The sequence below is a fragment of the Leopardus geoffroyi genome, chromosome A3 (genome assembly GCF_018350155.1).
Source record: "Leopardus geoffroyi isolate Oge1 chromosome A3, O.geoffroyi_Oge1_pat1.0, whole genome shotgun sequence".
Classification (NCBI taxonomy): Eukaryota; Metazoa; Chordata; class Mammalia; order Carnivora; family Felidae; genus Leopardus; species Leopardus geoffroyi.
This window is the reverse complement of record NC_059336.1, coordinates 13540051-13559924: the sequence shown is the minus strand read 5'-3', so window position 1 is coordinate 13559924 and position 19874 is coordinate 13540051. Positions and strand designations below refer to the sequence as shown.

The window sequence follows — 19874 nt, the reverse complement described above, 5'->3', positions numbered from 1 at the left end:
ACACAGCAAGGATTTCATGATAATCTGGAAAAGACGTAATCATTTCTACCTGTTTTAGGTGGACCAAACAGAAATGTGACTGTGAATCAGACTGCTTCCTCGGGAGACTGGGGCTTGCCAAGCTCAAAGACGAGCAGAATGGAGCCTTTGAGTTCAAACTCCATGGGAAGACCAGGAGCAGATTACAACACTTCTTTACCCAGACCTGCAGTGAGCGGCTCGATGCCCACGTTGCCCCTTCGGTCCGCTGGCATCCCAGGTGCGAGGCCGGCGTTGCCGCCACAGCAGCCGCCACAGCAGCAGATGCTTCAAATGCGTAAGCGTCCCCTTCGCCAAAAGAGAAAGTGAGATGACACGGGGCGGTGTTTGCTCTTGCCTTCTTTGAAAATGCATCCCCTCTTTTTCCTCCACCAGGGCCTGGTGAAATTCCCATGGGAATGGGGGTCAGTCCGTATGGCCAAGCAGCACCGTCCAACCAGCCGGGTTCCTGGCCAGATGGCATGTTGTCCGTGGAACAAGGCTCTCATGGGACTCAAAATAGGTGAGGCTTTATTATGTGACTCTGTAGAAGATGTTAGCATTGGATTATCTAGAAAATGCTCAGAGCACAGGAGCAAACCTGAAAGAGAATGAGAAAAACTCACTGTGACCGAGGTGCCTGGTTGCCACCTGGGCATTCCAGGAATGATGGTGAAAGTGCACCACAGCACTCTGTTTCTGTGAAAGACTGTGTGTCTTCTGTTTTTGTTTAGCTTGATCAGTTACTCATTTGCATGAAAGAAGCCACCTGTCAGTGTCAGTTCTGTCTTTAGTTCTGTAATAGAGAAAAAATGGCTTGATCTGTTGGGGGGACAGTGGTGTAGCTTTGTGCGTTTATTAGCTTCAGTGCTTCTCTACCCAGTGGAGAACAAATAGCCTCACCACAGAATTTTTCCTGAGGCAGAATGAGTATCTAGGTCCATGCCCTTCTGATGTGTTGGAGGGCTATGGCACCTTATTGTGGGTAAATGGAATTTGTATTGTACTTGTTAACACATGAGCTCTGTGGCCACGGGGAACAAAAAGTTATTTTGGCAGGTCCCAGGCTCAGTTTGCTGATGGTTGAACATTTGTGTTTTTTTCTTTTTTTTCTGGTCCTTTGTGGGTTACTTCAACTTAACAAATATCATAACTGTGACCACCTCTGTTCTTGTATGATCTTGAGAATAGCACCCTGTTCCATCCCCCTCAACCTCTGCTGTCCCCTAAATGTGTAGGGATCTAGCAGTTACATTTGGTGGTGGGAGTGTGTGCTAGGCATGTGTAAGCTAGATGTGGTAGCTGTAGATGGCCTGGTGGAAGGTTAAAATTGTGGGCCTTCAATTTAAGTTGGTGACATTTGCTCTTCTCTGTTAACCAACCAAGTTGGTTTATTGTTTCTACTTGTAATAATTAAGGTATTACTGTATATTAAAAACGTGTGTGGTTAGAGAGAGAGAGAGAGAGGGAGTGTGTGTGTGTGTGTGTGTGTGTGTGTGTGTGTGTGTAAGAGGAAAAGCACCATTGGCATTGATTGCAAGTCTCTGTTTAGGCCACTTCTTAGGAATTCCCTGGATGATCTTCTTGGGCCACCTTCTAACCTGGAAGGGCAGAGTGATGAACGAGCGTTGTTGGACCAGCTACACACTCTCTTGAGCAACACAGATGCCACAGGCTTGGAAGAAATTGACAGAGCTCTGGGCATCCCTGAACTTGTGAATCAAGTAGGTAGCATTAACATGGAAATTGAAGTGTGTATGTGCACACGTGTGTGCACACATTCATGAAGCCATGCACAAGAATGCCTGTATGTGTTTCTTTCCGATCACTTGTGTTACCTCACTGTGTTCACGGAGAGTGATGATTGGAGTTCCTAACCCTCACAAGCACTGTGCTGTGGCCCACGTGGATGAAGCCACACGTAGTGTGGACAAGCAAGTGGTGAAACAGATACAGAGCATGATTATTCTTTTAAATCTTTTTCAGTCTGTTGGGCAACAAAGGTGCTTGTTTTATTTATTTTTTTAAAGATTTGAGTAACCTGTACACCCACCGTGAATTTTGAACTCAAAACCCTAAGATCAGGAGTGTCATACTGAACCAACTAAGCCAGCCAGATGCCCCAAAGATGTTTGTCTTAAATTGTATTTTGTTGATTGCAAGATAGAACGTATTTTATGTTTTTTTTTATATGTGTTTTAAAAATAGTTTTCTGATGGAGTTTTTCTTGATATGCAACAGTACGTTATTTATGTAGGTTTACTTACTGATTTATTGATTCTTTCATTTAACAAATATTTACCTTCTATTATGCCAGTTAGTGTTAGAGGCTGAGGGGAAGTAGTGAACAAACGAATTCCTGCTCCCGAAGCTCACATCCCATTGGACAGGCAAGCATCAGGCAAGGAGCCACCTGGATAGCAGCAGACACGGTAGGGTAGAGATTAGCAGGAAAGGCCTAGGACACTAGGAGACTATCGTAAAAGAACCTTTTCTTGGGGTGTGGACGGGGTGTCCAGATTTTACTCTAAAAATGCCATCTGAGCTACCATTTGAAGGCTGTTAACTCGTCTCCTACGTTTAAATCGTTTTCCCAGTTTCTTTTCGGTGGGGACTTGTTTGTAGTTTTGTTCTTTAGTTTAAAAGTGTTTGTGTTTTCAAGTCCAGGATGATGAGATGAAGAATTACTGGGGACTCGAGTGAACGGTCAGGAAAGCTTTTTCTGGGGAGATGGCATGTCAGTTGATGTTTGAAGGGTGAGTTGGAGCCAGCTCAGAACACAGCGAGGGGAAGAATGTTCCATAAGGGGTATGGCTAACTCAAAGGTCCTCAGGCAGAAAAGGGCTTGGGGGTTCAACAAAGTGACTAAAAGTCCACGAGAGAAGGGGAGGGATTGCTGTAGGATGATGTTGGAGAGGAGAGGTCAGTGGAGGTTAGGTTCCACAAAGCCATCTTAAGGAGTCTTCCATTTTTCTGCTATATTGGGAAGCCATAAAAGATTTTAAGGAGAGTAGTGAAGAGATTTGCTTTTCTTTTTTGTTACTTTTAATTTTAATTTTTTTTAAGTTCATTTATTTTGAGGGGGAGAGAGAGAGTTGGGGGGGGAGGGGCAGAGAGAGGATGGGTACAGAAGATCCGAAGCAGGTTCTGTGTTGACAGCAGAGACCCCCATGTGGGGTCTCGAACTCATGAACCGTGAGAACACGACCTGAGCCAAAGTCGGACACTTAACCGACTAAGCGGTCCAGGCGCCCCTAATTGTTATTTTTGCCAAGTAATCTGTGTTTGTAACTTTGAAATGATACAGAAATATACTCTTTGAAGAATCATGCACATTTACCCTAGTCAGAGATAGTGAAACTCAGCTCTTTATTTTGGGAATATTCTAAGTAATATGCTTGTGCAACTGTCCTTCATCAACTTCAATCTGTATCTGTTGGTTTCCTGATAGGATAGTTGACTGTGCATTCATAGTCCCTTATCTGAGAACTTGGGGCTCAGGAATTTTTGGATTTAGAAAGATCAAGTGGTTGTGTATGTGCCACATACTCTGTGATGCCCCTGGTGGAGTTTTGAGCAATATTGTAGTTTTAGGCAGTAGCCGGTCATCATACATGCTAATATTTTTATAGCAAAATAGTCACACCAAATGAGACATCTAGAGATTATGTATTGCTTCATTAAGTTCAGATCAAGTTTTGCTATTAAATACATTTAGTGCAGATGAAAAATTGTGTTGCTTTTTTTAGAACTTTTTTTTTTTGGATTTTTTTTTGGAATTTCAGATAAATTGTGGATTTGTATTTAGCTCCCCTTTCTCCACATCCATACGCATTACATAGTACTCCCAGAATAATTATGTCTTTTGTTGTTAAATAGGTGGTCAATATTTATATTAATTTGATTCCTTGCTGAGCCAGGTATAGTTTGTATAGGATTTTGGTTTTGGTTTGTCTGATTTTGAGTTAATTGCCCTTTTTTTGTTTGTTTGTTTTTTGTTTATTATTTTGAGAGAGAGAGACAGAGACAGCATGAGTGGAGGAGGGGCGGAGAGAGGGAGAGAGAGAATCTCAAGCAGGCTCTGCACTGATTCAGGGCTCAAGTTCGTGAAACTGAGAGATCATGACCTGAGCCAAAACCAAGAGTCAGATGCTTAACCGACTGAGCCAGCCAGGCGCCCCAGCTGCCTTCCTTTTTGATTTGCTTTGTTTTTACACATTTCTAATCCTTTCCAAATACTGCAGCGGAACTGTAAAATTTCTTTTAATTTTTTCTTCACGTATTCAGACACATTTTTAGGTAATTCTTCAGTTCCTTGTTTCCCTCTTGTGATTCTCCGTTGGTCTGCTTTACTCTGTCCTGAGAGGCAGGTCTAGACGCTTTTCTGTGTCAGATCTCCCAGCTCTGGTCCCAAGTGGTTTTCCCTCTTGCTTTATTCCTTTGTTTTGTTGAAACACAGTTTCTGTTAATTTCTCCACCCCCACTGCATGGGATAAAGTCTGAAAATATCTTTTATTCCACTCTCCTGCATTAAATTTTGGGTTGAAAATAATTTTTTCTTAGCATTCTGAAAGAATTGTTTGATAGCTTTCTGGCATCCATTGTTGCCACTGACTCATAGTCAGTCTGATTCCTGTTTTTATGTGTGATTAGTTTTTTCTGTTTGGAATTACTCAGGAACTTTTTCTCTGAAATTGCAGGAAGCCTTATCTTGGTATGGGCCTTGTTTCATTCATTCTGCTGTATATCAAGTGCACAGATAATCTTTTTGGTTTGGGGGCATTTTCTGTGTCCTGTCTTTTTTTTAACTAGTGAGTTTTGTTTTCAGTTCTTAATACACTAGTGTTTTCGTTTTTTTTAATATAATTTGTCAAATTGGCTAACGTACAGTGTGCCCTTGGTTTTGGGGGTAGATTCCCATGGTTCATCAGTTACATACAACACCCAGTGCTCATCCCAACAAGCACCCTCCTCAGTGCTCATCACCCATTTTCCCCTCTCCCGCCCGCCCCTCCCCCCGCCATCCACCCTCAGTTCGTTCTCTGTAGTTAAGAGTCTCTTGCGGTTTGCCTCCCTCCCTCTCTGGTGACTCGTCAGTTTTAATTGCATTTATTAGTAATGAGGCTGAACATTAGTAAAGCTTACAGACATGTCATTTGGTATCATTTCTTTAATAATTTTATCTCTTCTGTTTTTTTCTTCTTGGATGTTGATTGACATGTTGGGTATTACACTGAGTCTCTGTTTTTTAATCTCTCTTTTTCTTGTCTCTGAGTAACGTTTTATTTGAGTCACTTTCATGTTGAAAGCTGTCTTCGTCAGATATCTGGTTGATCCTTGGCTATCTTTTTATATTTAAGTATGATGTATTAAAAAGGATCAGCCGTCACTGAAAGTGGTTGGTCAGGGGCTGGCCCTTTTATTTCAGGACTCCCCAGAATTCAACATGTAGAGCCATTGATGCATCTCCCCTCCTACTCCCACTTTACAGTTTTTCTCACCTGGGAATTTATTACCTGATTGTATTTTGGGAACTAGGCTGGGCGTGCAAGTAGATGATACCATAGTATTAAGATATAAAATTATAAAAATAAAAATTTTACTAGAAATCATAAATAAGACTTCCTGTTTTCAGGCTCTGTCTACCCTTGCCCTCTGCTGTGCCTGGTGTCCCAGAACTGAGGTTGCCGAGGGAGTAGGTGGAAAGTAGGGCCACGCAGCTGTGCGGAGTCGGGGGACAGGTGGAGGGCAGGGAGGTGGCTGCCCCCTGCTCTCTGCCCAGATTCCTCACCAGTCCCGTTTGAGCACTTTGCCTGAGCCTCTGCCGTCCCAGTGGAGCCTGTCGTTGGCTCGGTGTCTTATGTGTGTTTTTCTCCACAGACGCGTTAGTGCCTACTTTCTCTCTCTCTCTCTCTCTCTCTCTCTCTTTTAATTTTCTAACGTTTTATTTATTTTTGAGAGAGAGAGAGAGAGAGAGAGAGAGAGAGTGAGAGTGTGAGACACAGAATCCGAAGTAGGCTCCAGGCTCTGAGCTGTCAGCACAGAGCCTGACTTGAGGCTCGAACCCACGAACCGCGAGATCATGACCTGAGCCAAAGTTGGACACTTACTGAGCCACCCAGGTGCCCCGGTGCCTACTCTCTTGAGTTGGTTACTCCTCTCTTTTCCTGTCTTGCAAATACCTGTTGAAATATTTTATCTTGTTGCCTTCCTTATTCTCATTGTTTTGTGGATAAATACTACCTTTTAAATTCTTCGCTGGTATTTTAGTAGAGTTAGCAAGAGAAAGGAGGTAAATATGCATGATCGATCCGTGTTTCACTTACAGTGTGATTTACTTTATAGAAAGATATTTCAGATGGCTCTCTAGGGAGGGGAATTGGTATGAGGGGACAGAGTAGACACATAGATGTCAGTTACTACAAGAGTCCAAGAAAGTGTCTTAGAGAGGGTCACAGCTGTGGAATGGAAGAAGGGAAGGATGCATAATGTGTCCTGGAAGAAAACTGACAGGACTTGGTGGACCGTGTATGCACACACATGCTTGGAAAGGGAGAGGGGGGCACCTGGGTGGCTCAGTCGGCTGAGCGTCCGACTTTGGCTCAGGTCACGATCTCACAGTTCGTGAGTTCAAACCCTTCATCGGGCTTGCTGCTGTCAGTGCAGAGCCTGCTTCAGATCCTCTGTACCCCTCTCTCTATGCTCCTACCCTGCTCACGCTCTTTCTCCCAAAAATAAAACATTAAAAAAGGGGGGAGGATGTGAGGATTCCAGATTGCTGGCTTTAGTTCTGGGCAAATGGTGTTGTCATGTTGCCATGAGGGAAGATTGGAGGAGAATTGGGTCTTTTGGGCGAGGGACTCTTTGGAACCACTACCTGTGTTTTCTACACGTGAAGTCTGAGATGCCTGAGACATCCAGGTAAAGATGTTAAGTAGCCATCTGCGTAAGCAGAATTAGAACTCGGAGACACTTGAGCCGGAGGCAAGTTCAGCAGTCGTCACTAGTAGATGAGACCAAAATAGAAAATGTAATGAGAGGAAAAAGGTCCGAGGACTGAATCCTGATGAACTCTTAACGTGCCTCCAAAGGGGAGATCAGGGGGGTAGGGAGATTGAGGGTGGTGTCACCGTCACAGTGGGGTGAAGTGTGTTTTGGGACGAGACTGTTGCCTGCATACTTGGCCTTCTGTGCCCGTGGATAGGACGGTAAAGGTGAATGCAGTATCTGACAGGCTCTTCTTGTCTTAGCGTGGCAGCTCTTCCCTCCTGCGGGATTCTTTTTTAGAACATTTTTTAATGTTTATTTTATTTTTGAGAGAGACAGAGACAGAGCGTGAGCTGGGGAGGGGCCGAGAGAGAGGGAGACACAGAACCCGAAGCAGGCTCCAGGCCCTGAGCTGTCAGCACAGAGCCCAACGCGGGGCTCAAGCTCATGACTCGAGATCATGACCTGAGCCGAAGTCGGTTGCTTAACTGACTGAGCCACCCAGGCGCCCCTGGAATGTGTGTGTCACTGCTTTTTCTGTCAGCTGCTGGACTTTATTTTGGAGACATTTTTAGCATGCAGAGAGGTGATGCCGGCACATAGCAGGCACTTACAAATCTTGTTGAATGAATGGGTTTCTTAACAGTCCCTCCGGCCTGTTAAGGCCAAACAGTAGCGAATGACCACCTTTAGGTTTTGTGTATGCAGCTAGCAATAGCCTCGGGGGATATGAGCTTCTGTTGATTTGCCCTGTCTCTACCAAAATCACTTCTAACCACTGTCAAAAACATTTTTGTACGAAATTGTGTGAGAATTAATTGATCCCTGTGGTTTTAATTAGTTTATTTTGTACTTGGCTTGGTCTGTGTTGGTACAGAAATGTGGTCTGGAACAAATAGTCTTTCTCCAGATACTTGAGTGTCCATGTGAGACTTTGAGCTAGGCACTAGGACACATCTGTGAGAAGATGGGTCATGATCTGGATTCTGACAGAACTTCAGACAAGAAACTTGATTTTGCCTTTGGAATTCTGTGACATCCTTGTTCGTACGCATTGACTTTATGTTTTACCTTCCTTGGAGCATTTGATTTCTGTCGCTTTCTCAGATGTCCTTCATTGTTCATTTATGTGTTTAATGTTTTAGGGACAAGCTTTGGAGTCCAAACAGGATGCCTTCCAAGGCCAAGAAGCGGCAGTAATGATGGATCAGAAGGCGGCATTATATGGGCAGACGTATGCAGCACAGGGGCCTCCAATGCAAGGGGGCTTTAATCTTCAGGGACAATCACCATCTTTTAACTCCATGATGAATCAGATGAGCCAACAAGGCAGTTTTCCTCTGCAAGGAATGCACCCGCGGGCCAATATCATGAGACCTCGGACAAACACCCCCAAGCAACTCCGAATGCAGCTTCAGCAGAGGCTGCAGGGCCAGCAGGTAACCAGCTGTCCCTTGTCAACTAAAAGTCCTTTTGTTTCGACTTCTCTGTAATGTTTTGTTTGTATAGATGTTCCTTGTTAGGGAGCGGTCCTGTGGGAGTTGGATAAGATGGTTCTGTTGTACAGGTTAGAAAGTAAAAAATGTCAGGATTGCCCTTGGGGGAGAAGAGTATTTCTTGATGGCTTCATTAGTTTTAGAGATAGATGATTTTTTTTTAAAGTTTATTCATTTTGAGAGAGTGAGAGTGAGTGGGGGGGTGGTGGGGGGCGGGGGCAGAGAGAAAGAGAGGGAATCCCAAGCAGGTTCTGTGTTGTCAGTGCAGAGAGCCTGATGCAAGGCTCAGACCCACAAATCATGAGATCGTGACCTGAGCTGAAATCAGGAGTCAGACGCTTGACTGACTGAGCTGACCAGGTGCCTTGAGGTAGATGATTTCTATTTTATTTATTTATTTATTTACTTATTTACTTATTTTGAGAGTGTTCATGCGCACATGTGCTCCCACACACACGTGCATAGGCACACACACAGTGAGGGAGGGGCAAAGAGAGGGAGAGAGGGAGAGAGAGCAGCCGTGCTGTCAGTGCGGAGTCCGACGTGGGGCTTGATCTCAGGAACTGCGGGATCATGACCTGAGCCGAAATCAAGACTTGGACGCTCAGCCGAGCCACCTACAAGCCCCATGATTTGTGCATTCTTTTTCTGGAACCTCTGCTTTCTAGGTGTTTTGTGAAACTTGAGCTTTCTTAACATTCTAAGATAAGATTTCCCTTTTTTATGGTTTCCTTAATGCCCGACAAATCTTTTAAAATTTAATTACTTACATTGTTTGTGCTGAGTTAGTGAATGTGGCAGAATGCAACCATGTAAGCAGCTGAGTGAGTGAGTGTGGCGTCCAGCGAGCCACAGACTGTGCTAGTGCCTTCCCACTCCTAAAAGTCAGCGTGGGTCCCCTGAGAAGCCGTGCTCACACGTGCATGGTATCATTTGGCTTTTCACCCCTTCTTTCCTCTAAAAGTTACCTGGGAGAAGCTAATAGAAGAGGAAGTTCATTCAGTATTAGTTTGAGCAAGTTAAAGCTATTTCCCTAATGACCTAAATAATTCTAGGGAAAAATCTCACTTTATGAATCCTTCAACTTTCTTTTGAAGATCGTCTTTTTTTTTTAATGTTTGTTTATTTTTGAGAAAGTGAGCGCCTGCGCAGAAGCGAGGGAGGCGCAGAGAGAGAGAGGAAGCACAGAATGTGAAGCAGACTTCAGGCTCTGATCTGTGGCTCGAACCCTTGAACTGTGAGATCATGACCTCAGCCAAAGTCAGGGGCTTAATTGACTGAGCCACCCAGGTGCCCCAAAGATCGTCTTTAAGCTGCACAATTACACTTTTACTTTTCCTCCTGATGCCAAATAAAGCTTCAAATGCTCGCCAAGGACTTTTCAGCCTGAACTTTTTTGAACACAGGGCTTGAACTCACGACCCTGAGATCAAGACCTGAGCTGAGATCGAGTCAGACGCTTAGCCGACTGAGCCACCCAGGTGCCGCCCCCCCCCCCCTTTTTTTTTTTTTAAGATTTTACATCTTTATTTTTAAGTAATCTCTACACCCAACGTGGGGCTTGAATTTAAAACCCTGAGGTCAAGAGCTGCATGCTCCACTGACTGAGCCAGCCAGGCCGCCCTCAGCCTGAACTTGTTTTGAAGTGTGGAAGCGTGCGGGTTCCGTGTAGATGTGACGTGGCCAGGTTAACGGGTTGGAGGTGGCATCGTGACCTCTCCGGGTGGTGCCGAGGATTTGGAAAGCTGTTTGGGGCTCATCGACATAGTCCACGTCCATCCTAACCAGCCTGTCTCTCCCCAGTTTTTGAATCAGAGCCGTCAGGCACTGGAAATGAAAATGGAAAACCCCACTGCTGGGGGTGCTGCGGTGATGAGGCCCATGATGCAGCCCCAGGTAAATCCCCAGGTGAGAACAGACCTCTCCAAGTGCATTGCTGTGGGGCCTGCTCCACAACTGGCCCTCAGTAAACGTGTGTTACAGCAAGTTTCTGGTGTAAGAAATCATTCCACCATCTCCTCACACTCCCTCTTCCATTCTTCTGTCTTGCTGGTGATGAGGAAGAGTCAGGAGGAGAGGTTCTTTTATTAAAACCGCTATTTTGTGTTTGCTAATTAATTCCCTTTGTGATCATTTGCTGTGTTGTGAAAACAGCTATCACTTACTTTTTAGGAATTCAGTAAATCTGGAAACTTCTCTCTGTTTCTGGGTTTTGAAACCACGCGCTCGCCGGGTAAAATCTGAGGTTATAAGAAGAAAATAAATAATACATAATCCTACTCTCAAGGATCACCTCTGAGATGACCTGTTTCCCATAGTGGGAAGGGTGATGTTCAAGTTCTCTGTACCTCCAGCCCAAGGTGGAGACTGTTCTACGGTATTAATGTGCATGAGGCAGATGACCACCCGGAAGTCCTCTACTGTGGTTAGAAATTCTGTTCATAATTACTGTAGAGAAACAACCCACTGTGAAATGCCCAGTATTTACTGTCTTAAGCCTACTCGGAAGTACTTTGATGATAACACAGTTTGAGTAAGCTGAGTTAGGGTGCCCTCCAAAAAGATGAGTTTGCTTTTTGGAGATGTTCTCTTCCAGCTGATGGGGCCCAAATCAGCTCTTTGGTTCTGGGCTTGGACCATGTACCTCCGGACCCTCCAGACCGCTGCTCCTAACCCTCCGTCTCTCCCTTCAGAAGCTTTAAGGAGACTATACAGGCCCTTTCTGGGGTAGATTCCTGCTTACCGGAGGGTCACCCCATTCCATTGGGGAGTGCTCTGTTGTGCCTCCCCTCCTCCTGCACTCTTACTGCTGCCTTTTTCCTTCTTGTAGTTTTATTTCATATTTTCTGAAAAGTTTGTCCTCACATTCTACCCTTCAGTGTTCTCTCACTTTGAGAAATGTTTTCTGTGTTAAAGCTTGATGACTCGCCTGAACAATTTCCAGGTCCCTGTTCTGCACCTCGTCGCCTCACCAGAACGCCTTTACCGTGATGAGAACCGTGCATTTTTCCTTTTTTGTGAAGAGAGGCATCGGGTGATTTTTCGCACCTAATGTATTGTGGTGGTACTACATGTATGGAATTGGCTGGTTCTGGCTCTGTGTAATTACATTCTCTTTTGGGGTATCAGCAGGGTTTTCTTAATGCCCAGATGGTTGCCCAGCGCAGCAGAGAGCTGCTCAGTCATCACTTCCGACAGCAGAGGGTGGCCATGATGATGCAGCAGCAGCAGCAGCAGCAGCAGCAGCAGCAACAGCAGCAGCAGCAAACCCAGGCCTTCAGCCCACCCCCCAACGTGACCGCTTCCCCCAGCATGGATGGGGTCTTGGCAGGGCCCGTGATGCCACAAGCCCCTCCCCAGCAGTTTCCATACCCGCCAAATTATGGTAAATTTGACAGCGAGAATGTCTTCCCCGGAGTGACATTACTAAGGTCATAAGATTCATAGGTCTGTTGCATGTTAAACACAAAATCCTATTTACTCCCTCTGTTAGTCACAAGGAAGACAGAATTAACTAAAAACAACAGAACAAAGGATATGGTGACCGATGAGGCAGACAAGGGACAAGCAGAGGCCGGATCAGATGAAGAGTTTTGGTGATATTCTGAAGGCAGTGGGGAGTCACTGAATGTTAATAGACATGTTTGCACTGGGGAAAGGTCATCAGGCCTGTGAGGCATGTCCGTTAGAAGGCGAGAAGAGAGAGTGGAAGAAGGGAGGACAATTAGAGCACCCCTAACAAGAGATGATGGTCATGCAGCATCACAGAGGGGGTAGTCCGAATGGAGAGAACCTGATTCGTTGAAAGAAACACACCAAAATGTTTCTGGTGGTGCACAGGTGATTGTAATTGAGGTAGATGTTCTATCAGGGTTAAGCATTTTTATTTTTTTTCAGGTCTTGTTTTTTTTTCAGCTCCCCACATCTTGATTTGGAAGAAAGACAACACCTCCCCCCCCTCCCCCCTTATGTCCCAGTGTGGTAGAACCCTACAGTCTGAGCACTTGGCCACAAAGGAGTGATGGGTGGGCTTCTGGGTTCCTCTCCTTGGTGACTTGGGTGTATTAATTACAATAATACACATTACCTTTTCAGGTCAGTCTTTGAGAGAGACTAGGAACATGGTAGGAACGGGGATAGAGGTGTCTTTTGGGGAAATCATATTTTCAGTGCACTCCTGCCAGCTTGGGACAGAGGGACAGTGATGTGAACAGCAGGAAGCGGCATCCCTTTCACACAGAAATGTCCACGAAGGAACAGCTCTTCAGGTGACCCAAATGCTTTCTGCAGTGAGCCCCTTCCTCCAGTCTTGGTGGGAAGCAAGAGGAACTGGCAGGCAGCATCCTGTGGCACTTTACATCTTGTCTGTCTGACGTTCTCCCACGTTTAGAAAAGAACATAAAGCTTCTATAGACAGTTGATACTCTAAGGAAGATACCATTTTAGCATTATAATTTCTGCTTTTTCTTCTTCTTTTTTTTTCGAGGGATGGGACAACAGCCAGATCCAGCTTTTGGGCGAGTGTCTAGTCCTCCCAATGCAATGATGCCCTCAAGAATGGGGCCCTCCCAGAATCCCATGATGCAGCACCCTCAGACCGCGCCCATGTATCAGTCCTCGGAAATAAAAGGCTGGCCATCAGGAAACCTGGCCAGGAACAGGTGAAGAACAGAGACTTTAAAAGCCATTCACATTCTAGTGCCCAGAAATTCAGGAAATTAACCTCTGCATTTTTCTGTGTGGATGGAGAGATCAAAAGGCCTGGGTTCATCTTAGTGTGGTATTTGGCTCATCCGTTTTGAGGCTTTTTCCTCCCCTACGCATGCCTAGGAAGCTTTGATTGCACACAGCTGTGAAACCTAGAAGGCAGGCAGTCAGGGAATCTTCTCTCCTCCTGTTCTCTGCTTAAGTACAGCAACATTTGACAGTTGTGATGGTCTCTGCGTGCATGTCTGGTGTTACTAGAATGAGCCAGGAGGTAATTTCACACTTCTTTTTACAGCTCTTTTCCCCAGCAGCCATTTGCCCACCAGGGGAACCCCGCAGCATACGGTATGGTGCACATGAATGGCAGCAGTGGTCCCATGGGACAGGTGAACGTGAACCCCATGCCCATGTCTGGCATGCCCATGGGTCCTGATCAGGTATGGGGCTCTAGCCTGAACTTTTCTCAAAAAATTTTTCCTTTTCTCTTGAGAGAACCCAAACTTCAACTGTAATCTAAAGGTCCTCGGCAGATTTTTAACTTGGGCGTATAACTCAGAACTATAGTGGTTGAAAAAACTTGTGGTTTGAAGGCATTGGGCCATTAAATATGTTTTCGGTAATGTGAGATCTAAGGAATTGGAGTCAGCCAGAGTCAGGTTGCAGGCCATCATTATAGACCTATGGATTCTTCTGTGTTGTGCAGAGCATATGTTTTACTCAACGTGTCTTCTGGTTGCTAACAGAAATATTGCTGACACTTCTACACCTCCAAGGAAGTCACTGTAGAAATGACACTGCACTAGAACTATTGGAAGTAAAGAATTGTCCCACGCACCTGCCAGCTCTGAAGAGGGAACCAGCTTTGATCTCTGTGAAGGGTATTCCAAGTGATGTCATTGGAGCAGGACTGGGTTTGAAATTGAAGTGCGATGTCTACCTGGATTTTTCCTTCTTCTGTGTATCGTGGGATTCAAAACAAATATTTTTTTGACATTCTGCCTCTTAGGGATGTGATTCTGGAGGTACGGAGTGTTACTGATCACAAAACTCTGCCGTGTCCCTTCTTTCTGCCTGTCAGTGTTTCAGATAAATGTGGGTGGGCTAGAGAACACTGGAGAAGTACGGCGAGATTAGGATGCCTGGTCTCTCTAGTGGCAGCAGCAGGTAAAGAGCACAGCCCCAGCCCTCACGTGTTCTTGTCGCTACCACATACTCCGTGTTCCCACCCTCTGTCCTGAGAAGTTGGCTTGTCCTATAATGATTGTGTTGAGTTGCTCCAATCCTGTTCTTGGTTGTCCTGGACTTTTTCCTAAATAGGAATTTCCTCTGTCCCTAACGTCCTAGAATACTTCACCTCCAGGAACTGTCCTTGATGTCCTATGGTTTTGCAGAAGGGGAAATGACAGTATTTAATTGCAGCATAGCAGTTTTTTCACATGCTAATGTGCAGCTGAGTGCACTTTATTTAAAGAGTAATGGATACATGCAATATTCTGGAGGTCTTGAGGAATGGCGAACCACATTCCCGCCCGGTTTTTGTCTGAACGAATCAGTTGGACGAGAACTATGATTGTTTTGTCGTCGTCGAGAGTACCCGTGTCACCCTTTGCCTATATGGTAGAGCAATAATGCTTTTTGAAAATAAACTGCAGAAATCCAAGGCCAGGTACTGCATTCTGAATCAGAATTTTGCAGTGTTTCTGTGAATAGATTCTCTTTTGTAAATACGATCTTTAAGATATTGTATTATGTAAAATATGTATATACCTTTTTTGCAGGTCACGGCAACTCATTTTTACAGAGTTTGTGAAGCTAAATATTTAACATTGTTGACTTCAGTAAGCTCAGTGTGGTGAGGCTGCAAACAGAAGAGACAGCCCCTGAATTTTTTGGCCTGGGGGAGGGGGGGCAGTGGTCTGCAGCTCCCCACCTCCCCCCCCCGCCCCCCTAGTGTTAGATGGTTCCCTATCAGTCTCTTAATCTTAAATGCTTTCGAAAAAGATCATTTGTTTAGATGTAGGCATTTTCAACTTGTCTTTTAAATTCCTCTACCAGAACTAAGCACTTTGTTAATTTTAGGGGAAAGAATAGATAGGGGGAAATAAACTTAAAAAAAAAAAATCAAGAATTTTAAAAGATCAAGCGATTTAAAAAAGAATCTTGGATTTTAAGCGGTCCATAAATTAATAGCAATTCATAGTATTTTGTTTTTTAATCGAAATACATTGCCTTTCATCGGTTGTAGGAGTTTCCGTAAGGTTTTGGTTGCTAGGACCCAAATCCCACATTGAGATCTCAGGGGTTGAACCCTTGATGTGTGGTTTCCGGTGTCTGCTTGGCTGTCTCATCACTGAGATGTGTTCTCATCCCTGAGAACTAGAGGAGCGACACGGTGGTTCCTTAGGGAGCTCAGCCTCCAGGACAGCCAGGTCGTCGAGCTCCAGAGCTGGAGTCCAGCAGAGCGAGTCCCTTTGCACCCGCTGCCCCTGCCCCTTTTGTGCTGTTGTCAGGCTTTGACTCTTGTTTTAGTCCGTTGGGGATAGAGAAAAAGTCCATTTAATTCCTTCTATCTGGTTCACTTTATTAGCTTCAAATAGCTGAGTGAAATTGGGTTTTAAAAATGTCTTGTGAATTTCAAAGGTCTCTGCTAGCTTTGGTGTCAATTTCCTAGCAATAACTGAGAGCCAGTTCACTTTTATTTTATTTCATACGTGTTTAGGCAATTTTTCTAGGTGTCTCTGAAGGTAAGATCATTTCATTTCTTTGATTTCTGTGTAAGTAAAACCTGTATTTCCAGAACCACCAGTGGAATAGATTTGGGTTTTACACCGTCTCCCCCACCACCCGGTTAAAAATAAATCTAAGATTGTAAATCCATCAACTTCCATCATAGTGGCCTGTACTTTTTAGATAACACATTCTCCTGTCTGGAGACAGAGGCGTAGCCGAGTAAGAGTCTGTCTTAATAGTTACAGCCGTGTCAGGTATCTGAACTTTTCTCGTTTAAGTCATGGGTGCGTGGGGAGAAACAGAATGGTGCTCTTACCTTTCTTGACTTTTAAAAAGTAAAAAAAAAAAAAAAAAGTTTTTTGATTCTTTTCCTCAGTCCCAGCTCCAGGCTAACTGGAAGGCAGCACCCCTTTTATATGGGAAAAAAAGAAAGTTTATTATAAGTTTTTATATTTTCTACTTGTTCATTTTATTGGTGCAAACTTAAGAATTTGATCTTTCTTTTAATAGATGCTGTCTTTTGAAATAATTTGTTTTTACCTTTATTGCCCTTTTATCTTTTTTGGATAATTCTCTTTGTACTCTGGCTGCCTACCTCTCCTCACCCCTACCCCCCACTTTTTTAAACCTTGGTATCCGTTTCATCTGCTTTTAGAATGTGTGATATTTCCAGTACCTACTTTTTTGCTGAATCCAAAGATATATAAATATAAATATATATATATATATTTTATAAAGATCAAAATGATATAAAGGAGACACGTTTCTTCCTTTAAGAAAACAGATAGAAATTCATTGTGAATGTTCATATTATGCCAGTTTTCTAAATTGTGCATCTTGATGGAAAGGTGTAAATATCAATCACCAGGACTGCTTAGTTAATTGGTATTTAATATCTAGGTGAGTTGGGGGTGTGTGGGGGGGGTAGTACAGAACATACGTGCTTGCCGTCTGGATGGACTGCCCGTTGTCCATATGCCTGTCTGGTTCCAGGAGTTTGATTCACAAGTGGGGGTATCACAGGCATGAAGCCTGTAGGACAAAACCCTTGCTTCAGGAGGAACAGGAGTTGCTGTTCAGCTCGGAGGCCAACTGTTTAACAATAACGAGCAAGGTGTTTTTTTTTTTTTCTTCTCTCTCTCTCTTGCCAATGTGTGGAATTTCAATGATGGAAAGGTCTTTCTGAGAGCAATATTTAAAATTCTCAGGAATTGACGTATAGTATTGAGAATGAATTTAGTTTCAATCAAGTTTACATTAAATGTTGGTTTTAAAAATCTAAATCATTCTTTACACTGCAAAGAATACAGACCACATGGGATAACTTATGAGATGGACTGCTTTGCTGATCATTTCGGATGTCACTGTAAATAAAGGTTTCTATTTAAAATTGAAGCCCAAGGGCTTGTCTCTCTGTTTCTTTTTAAAGTCTCTATTCGGTTCAAGGGGAAAAGAGAAGGTTAAAGAATCCTGTTTCAAATAATAGCAGTCTCTCTAAGGTTAACAGAATTCTTGAGAAGCATGGAGCTGCCCTTCTCAAAGGTGAGCACTTCGGGGTCATTTCCAGTGTCTGGTGAGAAGTATGTCACATTGGGTGGTGGCTGAAGAGGGTCCTCCTGTTTCTCGCCCCTGGCCTCTGACCGCTACCTTCTCCAGGCTACACTAGCTGCTGCACAGAGAGGGGTTGGTTAGGGTGAATCGCTTTGCCGTCGATTAACATTTTTTAAAGAATGAGGTCCTAAAGCCAGTGTAATGCGACACTTACCTGTGAGGTCCCTGAAGTAGGGTCAATTGTCATTAATTTACGCCCATCTATTCCCCCTCTAAAAAACCCAAGGTGTCTCCTTTGAAAAAGGTGTTGACCGGTAGATCTTGAATGCTTTTTTTAAAAAAAACCAAACACACCAAAAAACTCCCAAGAACGGCCTTTTACAAAATGTCAAAGGTTACCTCATACCAACTGCTGGTCGTTGGCTGGGATTTTGAACATTGTATGACAATACTTAGACTACAAAATGTCTTTACAAACACAATTTTGTGAAAACCGGGGACATACATCGACTTCACTTCTTTTCAGTACTTTGAAAAACATCAGTTCTGGGACAGATAACAAAGAAATACTAGGAGAAACGGTATCTGGTCGGGAACAGAAATGTCCACAACGGCCGAGGGGTTTTCTTCACCGGCCGCAGAGCGTTTATTGACAGCACAACTCTGGAAAATTGCGTTTTCTTACTAGATTCCCCTAAGAGTTCCCACGCTGGTGGCATGTAAATAGTCACATATGTACAGCGAAGTCCGTTTCTTCAGAGGCGACCTGGGTTGTGGTGCTAAATAAAAGTCCCTTCTTTTGTGCTGTTGACTCGGCCGTCAGCTCTGCACCACTCCCAGCGTCTGCAGGTTGCTCCTGTCCTGCTTTGTCTTCGTCCTTCTTTGTGACAAACTAAAAGAGGAGGAGGGTTTAAAACAGGGTTGTTCTTCCCCCATGATTTAAAGAAACAAAAACAAGAAAAAAAAAAAACTCCAGTGACTTTCACCGTTGGGGGAAGTTTCCAAGAAAATCTTTTTCCCTCGTCAGCCTCTCAGAGAGGGTTAGTGGTGACCGTTTGATATGAAAATGCATTTTGTGCAGCTGGTGAGGTATAATCCAAAGCAAAAGCAGGGCAAAAATGGGCTTCCTGAAGTTAGCTACTCCCGACAGTTCTCTTCCAGAGTGTGCCGTGTTGACTGAAAGCAAGTCCTGTGAGCGCAGGTGGCCCGCCCAACGGCGCAGGCCCGCCTGAGACTGTCCGCGGTTTTCATCGTCTGTACGATCAGGTGGTGCCTCTGGTTTGGAGGCCCTCGTGTGCTTCTTAACCTTCCCAGCCTTCCCACAGCTGTCCCCTGTAGAACAAAGCAAACTCCTCTTAGCGTCTGATTAAGAAGCCCAGAGGCGGCATGACACAATGATCAGCCCTGAAGCCTGGAACCCTCTGCTTCAAGGATGCAGCTGCGGGGAGGACCCTTCGAGACCCTTCGAGACCCCTCAGAATGGGCTTGCTCCCACCCGGTCATCCAGACTTTTGGCTCTGGGCTCACACGCTGGTAAAGGCACTGAGGACGTTCAGATGTAGACCTGGCAAATGCTTAGCTGGCCCGTCATCCTATTAAAGCTACAGAGGGGGGTTTATATGCATATAAAGGAAGAAGGAAAAAACAGACCAGAAGTTGCAAATGGCAGTACACCAAGGGGGTCTGTTTGCCTGCCTGGCAACTTAACATCAAATGAATTGCCAATGTTAACAAAAAATCCTGACCCGTAACTGCGTTTTTGGATTTTCATGATGAATTAGAGGGTTCAAGCCGCCTCCCATCGGTGCTGCTCCCCTTAGACTAGAGGTGACCTTTCTAGGCTGCCAGTCTCGGCCCTCTACCAGCCTCTCTGGCACTGGAGAGAGATGCCGTGGCCTGGATATTTCAGGTGCCCTCTAGTGAGGCTGCCCTGCTGCTGACATGGACCAGGGGACCCTTCTGCAGCCACAGCCTTGAAGATGTCGGGCAGGTCGGACATTTAAATGCTTCTTGACCTGTACGGACTCCCTGGAGTTTACCAAGCCCAAGTTACTCTATGGAGAACAACAGTGTATGAAACACGGTACTAATCTGAAACACAGGAAGACTTCCTGCTCCCTTCTCATGACAGCAGCAGAGAGGGTTACGAAAGAAATGGCATGCACCCAGAACGTGGCCCGGCAGACCAGCTCTCCACCGGTAAACTGGTTCCTCAACTCACAGCGATTTGGAAGAAGGTCTCTTCATTTCTGGCCACTTTCGACGCTGAAACTGCCTGTGTTTTTGGGTGTCAAAAGGAGAATGGGTGTTAGCCTCACCTAGGAAGACCGAGTTCCCCCTCCCTGGTGGGCGAACCAGGCCCCTGGCAGACCAGAGAAAGGGCAG

General features: G+C 44.8%; 2 protein-coding genes across 18 annotated transcripts in view; one reads left to right on the top strand and one right to left on the bottom strand.

Annotated features, from left to right (window-relative positions):
• Window positions 1-17333, top strand: part of NCOA3 (nuclear receptor coactivator 3) — a 140431-nt gene extending 123098 nt beyond the window's left edge. For 6 of the 15 annotated variants that reach the window (XM_045444311.1, XM_045444310.1, XM_045444307.1 and 3 more), the window contains 9 exons: window positions 59-316; window positions 415-541; window positions 1571-1742; window positions 8151-8444; window positions 10305-10409; window positions 11631-11886; window positions 12988-13162; window positions 13504-13645; window positions 13952-17333. In XM_045444311.1, coding sequence (XP_045300267.1) covers window positions 59-316; window positions 415-541; window positions 1571-1742; window positions 8151-8444; window positions 10305-10409; window positions 11631-11886; window positions 12988-13162; window positions 13504-13645; window positions 13952-13963 — 1541 coding nt within the window. In that variant the 3' untranslated portion in view covers window positions 13964-17333. Of the gene's footprint in view, window positions 1-58; window positions 317-414; window positions 542-1570; window positions 1743-8150; window positions 8445-10304; window positions 10410-10673; window positions 11887-12987; window positions 13163-13503; window positions 13646-13951 lie in introns of those variants that run through there. The other 9 variants (XM_045444313.1, XM_045444312.1, XM_045444314.1 and 6 more) reach the window with 4 other exon arrangements.
• A 518-nt stretch (window positions 17334-17851) lies between these two features.
• Window positions 17852-19874, bottom strand: part of SULF2 (sulfatase 2) — a 119153-nt gene continuing 117130 nt past the window's right edge. For all 3 annotated transcript variants that reach the window (XM_045444322.1, XM_045444323.1, XM_045444324.1), the window contains exons 20-21: window positions 19711-19764; window positions 17852-18821 (exon numbers count right to left, since the gene is read on the bottom strand). In XM_045444322.1, the coding sequence (XP_045300278.1) occupies window positions 18791-18821; window positions 19711-19764 (85 nt within the window). In that variant the 3' untranslated portion in view covers window positions 17852-18790. The remainder of the gene's footprint in view (window positions 18822-19710; window positions 19765-19874) is intronic.